This window comes from Trachurus trachurus, assembly GCF_905171665.1.
Source record: "Trachurus trachurus genome assembly, chromosome: 6".
Taxonomy (NCBI): domain Eukaryota; kingdom Metazoa; phylum Chordata; class Actinopteri; order Carangiformes; family Carangidae; genus Trachurus; species Trachurus trachurus.
In genome coordinates, this window is record NC_139897.1 from 16337025 (window position 1) to 16352471 (window position 15447).

General features: G+C 40.2%; 1 protein-coding gene across 1 annotated transcript in view; it reads right to left on the reverse strand.

Annotated features, from left to right (window-relative positions):
* The window catches only part of shank3a (SH3 and multiple ankyrin repeat domains 3a), a 150576-nt gene that overhangs the window by 90403 nt on the left and 44726 nt on the right, over positions 1-15447 (reverse strand). The window contains 1 exon segment of the mRNA XM_083974021.1: positions 14163-14234. Within this exon segment, the coding sequence (XP_083830147.1) occupies positions 14163-14234 (72 nt within the window).

Here is a 15447-nt window from a genome sequence, read left to right on the forward strand (position 1 = left end):
GAATCCTCAAAACATTTTTTAGACGGGGGCTTATTGATCAACTCTGATAAACCTGATGACAATCTGACGAATATTGTGTTGGTCCCCCTTTTGCTGCCAAATACATAACAAACTGTGATGCACTGGGTATTCTGACAACCAGCCTTGGCTGCTCATGACCCTGTGGCCAGTTCATCACTGTTGCTTCCTTGTCCACTTTTGATATTGACCGCTGCACACCCCACAAGAGCTGCAGTTTTCAGTTTTTGAGATGTTCTGACCCAGTCGTCTAGCCATCACAATTTGGCCCTTGTCAAACTCGCTCAAATCCTTACGCTCACCCATTTTTCCTGTTTCACATCAACACAACACAATCAACACATCAACTTTAAGGACAAAATGTTCACTTGCTGCCTAATATATCCCACCCGCTAACAGGTGACATGATAAAGTGTTATTCACTTCACCTGTCAGTGGTCGTAGTGTTATGCCTGACCATATAAGTCACTGTTCGTTTTTTGAAGCATGTTTCCATACACTGTATGCAACTTATTCCCACCTCTGAGGGATACTAAGATGCATTTCACGTCTTTTGCAAAAGCACAAATCAAACAGTGTCAGTGGAGACCATATAGTAAAGCTGTCACTAGTCGACTGCATCTTCCTTTGCAATCAAAACAGAATCTCCTCTTTTAAGATCTATTCTCATCAGAGGGGGAAAAACAGTCAAATGGCTTAGCTAGTTTTATTTGTCAGTTTACTCTATAATTCATGGATTTATTGCAGAGTATGAAGCATGTTCCTATTAAAAATGCAACACAATGATGTGGTGTGGCAGAAACACAAGAAAATGGGGACACGTGAGGGGAAGGAATGGAGGAGAGTAGTGCAAAGACTTACAGAGAGAGATAGGATAAGAAATGAGAATAGAGTAGTAGAGTAGAGCAGCACTCTACTCACAAGTCAAGCAAACAAAAGGCACAGAGAGAAACACTCTACTAAGATGTTAGTTGTTATGTAACGACTGTAATTTGCTTGTGTAGATGTTAGACTATAGGGAAAACTTCATTGTAACACATTTAACAGATATTCAGTATGATTAGAAATCCTACTATCAGATTCTGTTTGTGATCGGATGTTTTTGACATTCAGTCTGTCCCTGTCAGAGATTTTTATTCCCAGGTTTAATGGCTTGCTGAAACACCTGTCCAGCAACAAACACCTGTGAAATCATGTAATGTTCAGCACACACGAGCAAACAACAATCTTTAGATGATTTGAAATTCTTTTACAGAACAGGATTCTGGTCTTAGCTTGTTCTCAGACTTTGTTCTTGCTGACCAGTGTACGCACTCCCTGACTGTGAGCAAATCTAATTATAGCAAAAAGAATGGCTCTGTGCCAAACAGGCTCCTGACTGGCTGTCTAACACTGTGGTTTTACACAAAGTGGCAGCATGTTAGACTTCATGGTTTCTCAACAATATGTAAAAAAAAAAAAAAAAAAAAAAAAGTTGAATCATGAGTGTCATCTGTCAGTCACTGTTTGAGTCTGCAAATAATTTTAATTCATTTTCACGCCATGATGGGAAAATATAAATAATATTGAGTAAATATAGTAAACCAGCCTCTGGCAAGTCAGTGAAATGTTACTTTAGCACATTGGATGAGCAACCTCTGATCATCGTCAAATAAATGACAGTGATTTGCTCCCATTGCACTAGTCTCCATCTGTACATTGGTGTATGTATATATAGATGTTCTCTCAATTTAAAACATGAGAAATAATGATTTAAAGACGACAGCTAGAAAATATCATTTTACAACCACATCCAGGTTGCCTATCTCTGGTTTTTCAGCCAAAATTGTGTTCTTGAGGGATGTCTGAGTTTGACACAGCTCCATGAAATGTAGATCTGAAATGTGTGTAGCGTGATGCAGTACGAATATCCATTATTGCAAATATATTTTCTTTTGCTGGTTTTCAGTGACTAACGTAAGCAGCAAACTGTGGTGACAACACATTTTTAGCAAGGCATTTGTCACATTTTGGCATATTCGGCAAATAAAATACATTTAATATACCGGTGCATCTCAATAAATTAGAATATCATGGATGACTTCATTTATTTCAATAATTCAATTCAAAAGGTGAAACTAATACCTGATATGATCCATGACACACAGACTTAAATATCCCATGTCGTTATTTCGCTTAATTGTAATGATTATGGCTTATATTTAATGAAAACCCCAAATTCAGTATCTCAAAAAGTTTGATTACTACATCAGACCAATTAAAAAAATTATTGTTAATACAGAATTGTTGGTCTTCTGGAAAGTATGTCCATGTATATGCACTCAGTACTTGGTTGGGGCTCCTTTTGCTTCAATTACTGCATCAATTCGGGGTGGCATGGAGGCAAACAGCCTGTGGCACTGCTGAGCTGTACAGCAAATACCTGATAGATTATCTATGGGCTTGAGGTCTGGCGAGTTTGCTGGTCAGTCAAGCACAGTAACATCATGGTAATTTAACCAGCTTTTGGTGCTTTTGTCAGTGTGGGCAGGTGCCAAATCCAGCTGGAAAATTAAATCAGCATCTCCATAAAGCTTGTCAGCAGAAGAAAGCATGCAAGTGCAGCAAGTGCTCTACAATTCCCTGGTAAACAGCTGCACTGACCTTGGATTTCAGAAAACACAGTGCACCAACACCAGCAGATGATGTTGCACCCCAAATCATCACTGACTGTGAAAACTTGACGCTGGACTTCGAGCAACTTTCTTGTCTGTATACAGCATCTATTGCACGTCTGCCCATGGGTGAGGGATCCCTCCTCTGTTGCTCATCCTGAGGTTTCTCAAAAAAAGAAATTTTTGTTCTTGTTTTCTGTCCTCAGTCGATGTAAGGGTCTAAGGGCAGAGGATGTTGTTATGATGCTATGTAAAGCCTTTTGAGACAAACTAAGACACCTCTGACGTTGTTTCTGGTTCGAAATGGCTGGACACACTAGACCCAAAAATGCAGACGAGTTGAAGGCAGCTATCAAGGCAACCTGGGCTTCCATATCACCTCAGCAGTGCCACGGGCTGTTTGCCTCCATGCCACCCCGAATTGATGCAGTAATTGAAGCAAAAGGAGCCCCAACCAAGTGCTGAGTGCATATACATGGACATACTTTCAACAATTCTGTATTAACAATCATTTTTCATTAACATTGAGCTGCACCTGTATGTATATACATATATACTGTATATATATTTGAGTATTTGATGTTCATAACAAAAGATTGTGAAGTATTCACCTGAAAATCTAATACTGGTTTTCACATTGAATGAAATGTTGTGAAGTCGACCACACACAGAGACATATAAAGGCATTGTACATTTAACATTATACAGTATGCATGTGGGTTTTGTCTGCATGTCTGGTGCCTCTATCTATGTCTGTTTGGACCTCAGCCTACGGTGTGTTTGTCTGGGAGAGCAAGAGCGCCAGAAATCTTGAATATCCATACCTAACAGGCTTAAAGTGTAATGCTCTGAGCTACAAAAAGACCAGTATACTGTATGGCAGAGTATGGACTTGATCCCAAAAAATAGGATTTTCTGAGAGAGGAATCTTCAACCTTTACTGTATAGCAGCAAAAATAAATCTCTGAGTAATTTGATACACTTTTAAGCTTAGGGGGAGACTAACACCACATGAAAAAGCAGTGGAAGCTTGAGGATTAAATTTGTAGCACTGATTCACACACAAGCAATTACACACACACACACGCTCACTCACTCACTCACTCACTCACTCAGTCCATACATAAAATAACACTGATTCATAATTTAGAGCACTAAACACACACGTTATTCATGATGCATGAGTGCAGTAAAAATACACACACACACACACACTTGAAGACAGTGATGGGGGCTACTGTTACTATAGCAACAGCATCTAACACATCATTGACTGCAAATGCCTGTATGACTGCAATTCAATCTTACACTGTTCTGATTATCATTGTTGAGTCAATTGCAAATAACTTGTCTTTTGGAAGTAAACATTTCAGAGAGCTCAAAACATATTTTCTTTCACTGAGATTTGTTTTTGATTGATTTCTACTTAAGGGCGTTCCTGTTCTTATGAATGGTGTGTTTTCTCGGGTATAGTTGGCAGAAAAAAGATAACAAGAGAAAAAGAAAACAAAAAGACAAACAAAAGGGCCTCTCTGCATTCCAGCCTAAAGCTCGCCTTTACCTGGACCCATGTCATCTGCTGACACAGCATGCACATACCAGTATGCTCACTCTATTATGTGAGCTATCTCTTTATTTAAACCATTAAAATGAGACTGTAACCAGATCAGTTATTTTCTGTTTCTGTAATTAGTGTCATTCACACAACAGTGATCACTATGTTGATGTCAAATGAATTACACAAACGTTTCAACATGGAAGTTTGAACCACATGTGTAAAATGTCATGCGGTTTGCTGTGTTGCAACAGAACTTAAAGCACATACTAGGTCACACACTATGAAATAGAGAGTCCAGATAATTCAAAGCTGGCAAATAAACAGTTGGCTGCACTTTAGATGAAATGTTGCTCCATTAAAAAAAACTTATTTTTCTGTGGGTATCCAAGAGAGAGAATGGTGTCAGAGCTATACCTACACAACCTCACTGTGACAGTAACCTGCATTTACTCCAGATCTCATGAGTCATTTTAGCATTTGTGTGCTGTGTCTAACCTCTGTGGCCCGGCTCCTCGAAGTTCTCTCTGAACGCAGCAGCATGGTGTCTCCTGAGTAATCCTGTTCAGAAGCACTTGGAAAGTATGTTCTCGCTTTGTATAATAATCTAGTATTCCGCCTGATGTACTACAGTTTGGGCAGGCGGCACAGTGTGAGCTAACTCAGAAAGGGCTGGCTAAAGGCTGGAACAAAGCCAAAGCCTCTGTCTCACTCTTTAACACACTCACAAACATGCAGAGCAGAGGTTTATTGTATGTGGACCCCCAAACTCATTCTGCTGTATTTTATTTTCCCCCCACCCTCATGGCTACACTAGCTGCATGGCTTTCTTTGACAACCTTTAATGAAAAAAAAAAAAAAAAAAAAAAGGAAAAAAAAAGGCAGACTATCCAAATGCCCACTCCCGTAGGCTTAATTTGCTGACAGTTACAATGGACAACAATTAAGAGATATAGTAACATACACACATCTGGCTGACCAGCTTTTTAAACAGGTAAATCTGTTTGAGAACTACAGTAGAGATGTGAATTTAGTTACACATTGCATATACATGCAACTATAGGTGTTTAGAAAATACTGGGCACAGATGGACAGTAGAGAAGTCTGGAAAGTTTTTTTTTTCTCACTGTGTAACTATTTATGATCCATTATAACCACCCATGTTGCAGACTAACTGATTTTCACAGCTATAGGGGTAATTCTCCACAGAGTAATATTTAACAAACTCATGTGCAGCCAAATTCACACTACATATTTCACATGAAATATGACAAGAGCTCTATTGTTGCTTGTATGCATTACTGTGTTTTTGTGTATTTGTGTTTGTAAGCAGGGTGGCTGGGGAGAATGAGGGGAATGTATGCTGTCATCAGAATCAAAGAGTCCAGAGAAAGAAAGAGCTGAATCAGGTCCACTCATGTGCTTTCAGACAGACACACAAACTGACACTAGGACTGACACACAGACAGAAGGGAGGCAGGATGAAACACACATTAACAAAACAAAGCTAAACTGGAGCTCCATCTAATAAAAATAAATGTGAAATATAACTGAAAAAATAGCAAAAAACAACCCTCAACTACATGCTGCAAATGGGCCTAGGGTCTCCAGAGAGACACAAGAGGAGGACAGCCAGTCGGCTGCAGACAGGGGGTATGTGGCTAGTGTATTTATTCAGTCAGATGATTATTAGAACTCTATTGTACTTAACGCCCCTGGCATCCTATTCTGCAGTTATCTATTCATACTGCCTGACCTAGAATGATGGGGTCTAATGCCAGTGGGATGTTGTACAGTATGGAGCAGAAGCTATACCATGTTTTTTTTTTGTTTTTTTTTTACTGTGAAATGAACTTAGGCAATGAGGCATAACATCATCAAGACTAAACAGCGAGTCCAGTTTCACTTCAGTTAAATGGATGGATGGATCAAATCAGCTGTGTCTAAAATGTCGCCCCTTCACACATACAAAGAAACAAATGTCAGATGCGAATACGATCTTTGCAGACAAAATATGACACTTAGTGAAGCTAGGTGGTATTTTTGTTGGATTTACATACATATCCAGAAAAAGAAAAAAAGATATTTTCCAATTATACGCACAGGGCTGAGGTGTGTGTGACTGGTGCACAAGAATGTGGATGTGACTGAATCCTCTGCTGCAGATATCAGAGACTTACTGTGACAGCCAAACAGAGAAGTCACATGGTTTAACTAGCTTTCTCTTGTCTTCTTGTCTGTGTTGTCCCTGAGCCCTTTCATTTTGCAGGAGCCTGTAATGATTCTTCAAAGACTAGTGCAAATGTGTGATCTCTGTTCTTTTACTTGATCTGATTGTAGCTGCTAATTTCTGGATGTCACCCACTTTAATATGTCACTGCAAAACTTTAGCCCAAACTTCCAGACTGCCACAACACAAAGAAAACAAACCGGTTTAAAGTTTAAAAATCAAATCTGCTATGGACAAATCCCTCTCTATTTTTCTATTGCCATGACTTAATACTTAACCAAGATCACAAAAACAGAGCCCCAAAGAAATAGCATCAGTAGTAGCAGAGACCCACACAGAGTTTACTGGGGCTGTATTATAAATAGCCTGGAGCTATACTGTAGTTTCTACATGGCCTGGTTTCAGAACATACTGAACAAAACAGGATCAATTCATTCTTCATTCTAATCGTTCTAATCATTGTCACACTCTCTCGCTTGCACAAATACATAAACAACCCACTCAGTTCAAGTGAGAAATAAATAGTTGTGGTGAACGTTAAACAACTTACGTAGTATACAGTGGTCCAGTTTTTCAAAGAACTTCTTACACATGTGTTAGAAAAGCAGAAACATAAGACACATACAAACTGTGAACAGCTCCCCAGCCTACAGAGTGTAATTATATTAATTAGAGTAATTATCTGAAATGTCAAATAAGTCTGTCACTATACAAGCTAAGTAATGCTAAAATAATACACACAAGTGCAGTACGCAGTTTTGATGGCCATTACTCACAATAGCTGAATGTGTAAGTAGGAAATGCTGCTAAACTCAAACAATGTGTGTTTGACATAAATTCCATAATTGACCCAGTAAACAGTTGGAAGATGTTTGTGTGGTATATTTCATAGTGTAGGTTTGGCTGCCCAGTTGTGCAGTAGTAGCTCAGGTCACGTTGCCTACAGGGCGTCCTGTTGACAGCTGCCAGCTGCTGAGCCCTCTTTGACTACGACTGCCAGCTCTAAGATTCTTGAAGGAGGTTCACAGAAAATACTGTATGTGGTAGTTAACAAGTTTACCCACTGTGCCCCGGCCGACACTGCACGCTGTCTTTGCAGCTTTGTCTCTGTCTGACACAAACGCACACGCAGTGAAGTCATCTCCATCAGAGAGCATAAATATCAGGTTATGACAGCAATGTGAGACAAGCAGAGCATTGTGACAGTAAAGACCACAAGGCAAGTTCTGTCCTGGAGAGACCCGCTGGCAGACCCTTACGCACACATTGTCATGTGCATGCATAAACACATTTTCATACTTGCGTGCACCCACACACACTTCTTTGCAACATAAAAAGACATGCACGCTCAAAAATTGTTTTCCTTGCTTACACAGAGATCTAAGGGAAATCACAACCACTCACACTTGCCACAGTTTGACACAAACATCAACACCTCCTCTGACATATCAAGTGCACACACACACACACACACACACACACACACACACACACACACACACACACACACACACACACACACACACACACACACACACACACACACACACGCACACACATCGACTGATACACTGATCCAAGCACACAGTTAGTAACTGAACCAGTGCAGAGAGAAACATTAGCATTCTGTCAGGGTTTCAGACAAGACTGCACCAGCTCTTCACACAGCCAACATGCAGCAGAGCATAACAACAGAACGAAAGCCAGGGAGAGAAAGAGGGAGAGAGCAAGAGAGGATAGACAGGTAGACAAGGATGGGTTGGGGGGTTGGGGGGTGTTTGTGAATAACAGGGAGTAGAAAGTATGGAAAATAGACAGAAGGAAAGAGAGAGAGAGGAATAAAAAGATGCATTTACACCAGGGGATAATGGTAAAATCAAATTAAGAAGATGATGAGAGCAACTGGGGTACCTTACTATTGAGTCTGGCCTTCCTGGCTTCTTTATTTTTTCTTTCCCTTCTCTCGGCTGCTTGTCTTCTGCCCAGTGCGGATCCCATCTTATACACACACACGCACACGGAAGCACTCCCAGTCACACGCGCACTCCCGTGGGTCAGCTACAGTCCCAATGCCAAAACATCCTCCACATGGCCATACATTGTCCCCCTCCTCCTCCTCGTCTCCTCTCCTCTTGTTCTCTCTCTCTCCCTCTCCTTCGCTATCTGCTCTTGTCAAAGTAGCACATGCATATTCACATGGTCACTAACACTCACCCGAGCACAGGCGCACACATTGACTCCTGTGCATGCACAGACAGACGGAGAGATGGTAAGGGGTGATTTTGCAGGATGCTGGCGAGTACGGAAGGGAGGGTGGGGAGAGAGAGAAATGGAGGGAGAGAGAGAGAGAGAGAGAGAGAGAGAGAGAGAGAGAGAGAGAGAGAGAGAGAGAAGAGGGAGGGAAAATAGAGGGAGGAGAAAAAGCGTTAAGATAGAGGAAGGGAAAAATGAAATGGAGAAAGTGTGGGTGAGATGTAGAAGGAAGGGAAGATACGCTTGGAGTGGAAATCCCTAATAAACAGTGAAGGGAGCTAGTGTAATCTCTGTTATTACAGCAATGTGCGAAACCTAGTGTTACATAACAGTGGCTGCTTTATGACAATTGACTAATGGTCATGTTCTTGTATCTTAGTGTTCCTGAAAATATTATGTGTAAATGGAAAAATTGCTTGGGCCAATGACTCCAGAACTATCCACAGGCACAGTATTGTACAGTATGTGTGCATCCACAGGCACAGCCACAAAACAAAAAATACACACTCATACAGTGTCTCAAATTGAAAACAACACAATCAATTTCAGCTGAGCCCCCTCTTCATCTTGGATTTTTTTTCTTTTAATCCCAACTTCCATGTCTGCATTTGTCTGAGAGTGTGTGTGCATGTGTGTGTGTGTTTTCATTCTACCCAGATATGTCTCTTCTTCTTTCAAAGTACAACATTTCTCTTCCATTTAGGGGATTATCCATAAGGGGAGCTTTGTGCGCCAGGGATTCCCCATTGGAAATGTTCTCTCATCTTGTGCCATGCAGCCTAGTGTGTGTGTATGTGTATGTGTGTGTAAATGTTTGAATGTGTGTGTGTATTATGCAGAAATTCCACATATCATTTAACATTGCATGCAGCTGCAATAACACTGCAGTGATAGGAGGGTTTAGGCACTGAATGGTAGCAGTGTGAGATCTGGCATCTCAGAACAATATCATACCTACCCTGAGTTACATCCTCTGTGTAGTTTCATTGTAAACTGAAAATAATGCAGGATTTCTCATTCATAAATACAATAAGCTGCAAACAATAATACACAGCTTTGGTGTAGGAGGAATAGCATTAGTCTTCACTATGTTTTACGGGGGTGCCTTTTATGAATAACGATTTCCCACACATGCATATTTACAAAAATGTGGCAAAGTACGATGCATTGATTTAGCTTGTGAAGGTTAATAACTTTTATCCAAAGAGAAAAGCAAATTGTACAATTTGATATTGCATGCAATGTCTCAACTGGTTCATTATATTAGCACGTATGAAATGCCCTCATTCTGGCAATGTGCTTTGTGGAATCCGTGACCACATTACCAAATAGTGCGTTACTAAATGCTTTCCACTACTGTATCACTAACCCCCTCCCTGGCCATTTCAACGCCTAAGGCTTTCATAGTTGCATATAAAAATAAAAAAAATACTATATCTAAATCCTTCTATCTACTCATCCGTCCAATCCTGCATGCATTCCTTCTAAACATTGTTTTTAAAAAATATATTATTCCATAATTTTTTTAACTGCATGAGTTCTGCATCTGTTCTCCATAACACACATGAAAAAAGTGTTGCTAAAAAGGTCACATACATTTGCACTGGTGAATTCCTGGGCAAGGCTTAAGCATCAGTGCTCTGTTCCTAATAAATACTGTACGACAGCAAGAACTATGTGATCTTGTGAGTAACTGTTCATTCATTTGCTGGAATGCGGGCCACATAAATTCCATCATTTCAAGCCCACATAACTTTATTTAAAATTCTCGCAGTGATCATGGTGATGATGACAGTATGTCACTGTGAAAAGTAGATGACTGATACATGTACCTAGAATATTTCCTTTGATGTGATGTGCAGCCTAAAAACTGCATTCCTATTTGAAAATCACAACTCAGTACAATGTAGCTATCCTATGGCTTGTGTGGGACTGCTGCATGTTGAATTAAATAGTGTCGTATATGCACAGAATAATTGTGATTTTGTAACAGAGAGAATGTTTGTTTTAGGGAAAAATGTAGGTGTAAAACGTAAAACAGATGTAAAACAAGTCATAGAGTGAGTTTGAATCACTCCTAATTCAAAATCAAAGACAGTTTCTATCACTAGATGCCTTTTGTCACACTGCAAAAAAACCACCCATTCTTCAGCCTTGTCTATAACGTGGCTGACCTCCAACATGATACTCTGTTTTCCCCCTGAAAATATAATATGTAGATTTTCCATTCGGTCACCTAACACAGTTGACCGAGACAGTTCCAGGGTGAGAAGGTCCAGCTGGGTCAGGTGAAGAGGGAAAAAAAGAATGGGAAAATCCTATCAATTATGACCTCATTTTAAACTTGAGCCTGCGGCTAATGAGCTCCATACTAGCAAAGTAGGTTAACGCTTGACCTCTCCCTAAAAGGGCAGCTTGCTTCACAATAAATAGTGATCATCGGGGCTGCCAGGGCTGCAAGAGTCACCAATAAGAGGATTTCCCTCTCCACCCCTGGACATCATTATGCAACAAAACCAAACTCAGAAAAGAGAGAGCCAAATGTCAATGACCCATTACTTTCGAACATGACTGGCTTAATGCTAATCTTCACCAATGCATGCCTAAGAGAATATTCAATTTTTTTTATTACGACTGCCTAAACAGACTTATTAAAAGGCTGTTAACATTCATGATTGGATGACTGCTATGAAAAATTCATATAGCCTACTTTTTACCTAAAGTCAGAATTAAAAAGTATTTTATAGATGGAAATAATAAATCTCCACATAGAGCATGTGACCTTGATGTAGCCATGAAATTGAGCACCGTTATAAGATGAGCTGCATTCCTCCTACATTTAGCTGAGGAGACAGAGAAAACAGTGTCTGCCATAGCCTTTTCTAGCTGTGCACACCAACATTTTATAAATACATTGACACCATCCACAATATTTCCTATAGAGAGTATATTCTGTTTTATACACAGACAAATCATAAACACAGGAAAACAAGGATTTACTACTGTTCTTTGAGCATGTAACCCCATATTACCTCCATCAATTCTCTATAATAACACAGCTGTTCTGGAAAAGCAGGCTACGTGGCTCTCACCAGCCATTCACATACAGATCTCTACTCGTTAAAAAAATGTTAATAGTTAAAAAATCGGACTCTTTTTTTCTCATTTATGAAATTTGCATGCTTCCTTTCTATTGGCCTGCAAGGCAGACCAATCAAAACAAATTCTCTCTTTAGAGAGGATTTATTTTGTAGAATTGCCCCTAAATTGCAGCTGGGCAGGAAGTGATCTTGGCTGAGCCTTCCAGTTGAGTAGCATTCATAGACTCTGCCATAGTGATACCGTACACCAGACGGCAGCACCATGCCAAACTAATTAAAAAGAAGCAATATCTAACAGCGTGACTCAGCCTTCTAATGACTGCTTTTCTACATCTCCCTCTCATTCACTATTTCTCACTTCTCCTCCACACTCTCAGTAGATTTACACAGCAGACTCACTGTCTGTGAATACTGCAGATGGAAAACTCAACAATGACCTCAAAGTTCCCAATCTTTCAAAGAAATCATTTTCAGTGGCATTACAAGTGACACTTTCGCGATGTTGAAGTTCTTGCAGGGGTGGAGGTTGGAAGACCATATTTTGGGCTGTATTTTCCAGATATTCATACATTGAATGTATAAAAGTCTCTCACAATGAATAAAGACATTTTTCATATACCCCATTTCTACAAAAATAATGCCTGTTATGACAAATCCTGTTAATTTACTGGACACAGAATAGTATTTTGCTTTGACTGATATCGACTAATAAACTGAGAAAATACACTAGACATACCATACACATTTTCTAAGACCTGTTAGTTATGAAATACAACTGTTTGCTATTCAGTAGTCTTTAACCACTTCACCGCAATTGGGAGGATTAATTATACAATCAAATGTTGTCACAGCATGCCAGCAACTCGCAGCTATATGCCTCAAACAATCAACAGCCAATCAAAAACGTGTTCCTTGAGGTCGCAGTGAACTTGGCCTTTTGACCAACAAATCTAAGAAGGTCATCTTTGAGTCCAAGTAAATATTGATGCTGTGTCTACAGAAGGTGTTAAATGCTGGAATGGGACGTTTGGATATAGGAATGAACGGCCTGCAAGCATGGCCGTGACTGTTGCCAGTGAGGAAGCATGTCGGTGAAAACCACTGACTGATGCATAAATTATCAAAACTGCAGTTCTATGATTTGTACCAATAGCAGCTCCCTCCTGTTGTTGTCTCTCTCTCTCTCTCTTGCTAATACAAAAAACACACAAAAGTGACACTGGTCATTTTTCCCCAATGTAAATCTCCTACTGTTTGACACCCACATTATGCACACACTAACGCATAAACGGCAGACCAGAACACATGCACACATCTGCATCGACTTATGAACATGCCCTCGTACTTTACAGCTGTCATTCTACACCTGCCCACCAGTCGTTTCCACTGTGTTTCTACTTTGATTAGTTATCTGTTTACGCAACCGTTCCCTATGCCTTCATCAGTCATAGTATACGCAGTAGCCATCATATACAGTGCTCGACTGTCTTGACTGCTCAGTAGCCCTAAGCTGAGTCCCAGTGCAGGGACTGAATCTTTCATGGGCAGCATTTGAAGACCAATTCCATCACATCGATGTGACTAGGCTGCTCCATTTTGAAGGCCTCTTCATATGCAGCCTTCTTCTCCTGGGCTACAAGACTCCACCACATAGACCGTTTGTGGCACAACCTATCCCATGATTCATTGTGCGCCATTTGGCAGACAATAACAGGTTGTTACTAATTTTTGCTCTGCTACAGTACGTAAACCACTGGGGCTTCCCAAAGATTACACAAAGCAGAAATCCACTGTAGGCTTGTTTGGCTTGGTCTCTTTCTGACCGTTTCCAAGGCCTACCTTGCTAGACCAAATCCTTCATAGGCTAAAATAGGATGCTGCCCCTGGACTGGGACACAGACCGCCAGTATCTGTCTTCTTCTCTCAGTGTTTGTGACCACCTGCCTGCCCTGTTTGCCAGTTTGTACTGACTTTTTTTCTGTGGCCTATAACTCTGCCTAACCACCAAGGACGAACTGAATTACTTTTCAGGCCAACAAGAAAGAAACATACATTGCAGAGGGTCTGGCAGAAGGAATTAATACACAGGAATGGTACAATGTGTGATCGAAGTGACATATTAGAATATGAGACAAGTTATAAATCAAAATGACTTAAATGACTTAAATCATCATCATCAATAAATGTTAAATATTTGGCTCTTTTTAAATTATGAATGAATCAAACACTGATAAATGAGTGAACAAGTTTCATATATTGTGTTGCATACTGTATGTGTCACTGACTCAGTTTAGAAGGCTGCACAAAGAAAAAGCTCCTTAGATGTGGATGACACGGGTGTTTTCTCTTACCTTTGTGTGGAGCTTAGACAGCTGCTTTTCATCCAGGTGAGTCTGTGTGTAGACACGTCTTTTATAGCGGAACTGAAAGACAACAAGAACAAACATTAGAGGAAAGTCAGTTATTTTTCCTAACCTTTGGTTTATGTCTTGATTGCTCAACAACAGTTTTAATTCTCACACACTATCAGCTCCTCAGACCAAACAACATCAAATCATTTTTGGATGAAATGAGTGGAATAATTCTTATTTTATTATTAGATGGTGGACAATGATAGGATTACATGTATCTACCTACACTAAGTTACATGCCCTATTGAATACATAGCAGATCAAGTATTGATTACATGATTTTCCTTCAACAAAACTCCCAAAATTCTTGATTTACTTGTGCTTCCACTACTGCAAAATCATCCATCTCAGTTTCTATTTCCTATACTTTACAGCTCTGGGCTCTTGCCATTTTCTCACTTGTCAAAAGCCACATCATTCACTGTGTGTGATGCAAGCTGCTTGTTTAATAGACATGTTTCACTGAACACTGACAGCCTGTAATAGCTTTAAAAAATTGTAACTCTCACTGCTCTGGACTTGCAATGTATCTCACTTCTGTGTGTGTGTTGTGCACCTGCACACAAGTGTGTGTGTGTGCGTGCAATCGTGTGTGTGTGTGTGTGTGTGTGTGTGTGTGTGTGTGTGTGTGTGTGTGTGTGTGTGTGTGTGTGTGTGTGTGTGTGTGTGTGTGTGTGTGTGTGTGTGAGTACATGCACATCTGTTTCTCCACCATTATGTAGTTTTCACCAACAGGGTAAATCCGTGACAGAACAGAGTGTTTTCAGCTGCTAATCCAAACCTGTCAATCATCTCTACACACCACAGGCCTCAGGGAATAACTGCTGGTCAATCAATGACACACAGAGCTCCCACTGAGTAGTACCAGAGTCTCTCTCTCTCTCTCTCTCTCTCTCTCTCTCTCTCTCTCTCTCTCTCACACACACACACACACACACACACACACACACACACACACACACACACACACACACACACACACACACACAAATACACAAAAGATACTGTAGGTCCACAACCAAGTGGAATTTTTCAGAAGTAAAACGGACAAAGAAACGAAAAAGCGGAGTTAAGATTTCATAAGAAATGTGCAGGTGAAAGTTAATAAAATGAAAGCTCAGTGGACTTAATAGAAATTAACTTCTTCATATTCATACAAAATTATACAGTTGTTTTGATGGCACACGTCTCTGCAGTATGTGCATGTGCTTAACATTATGCCACT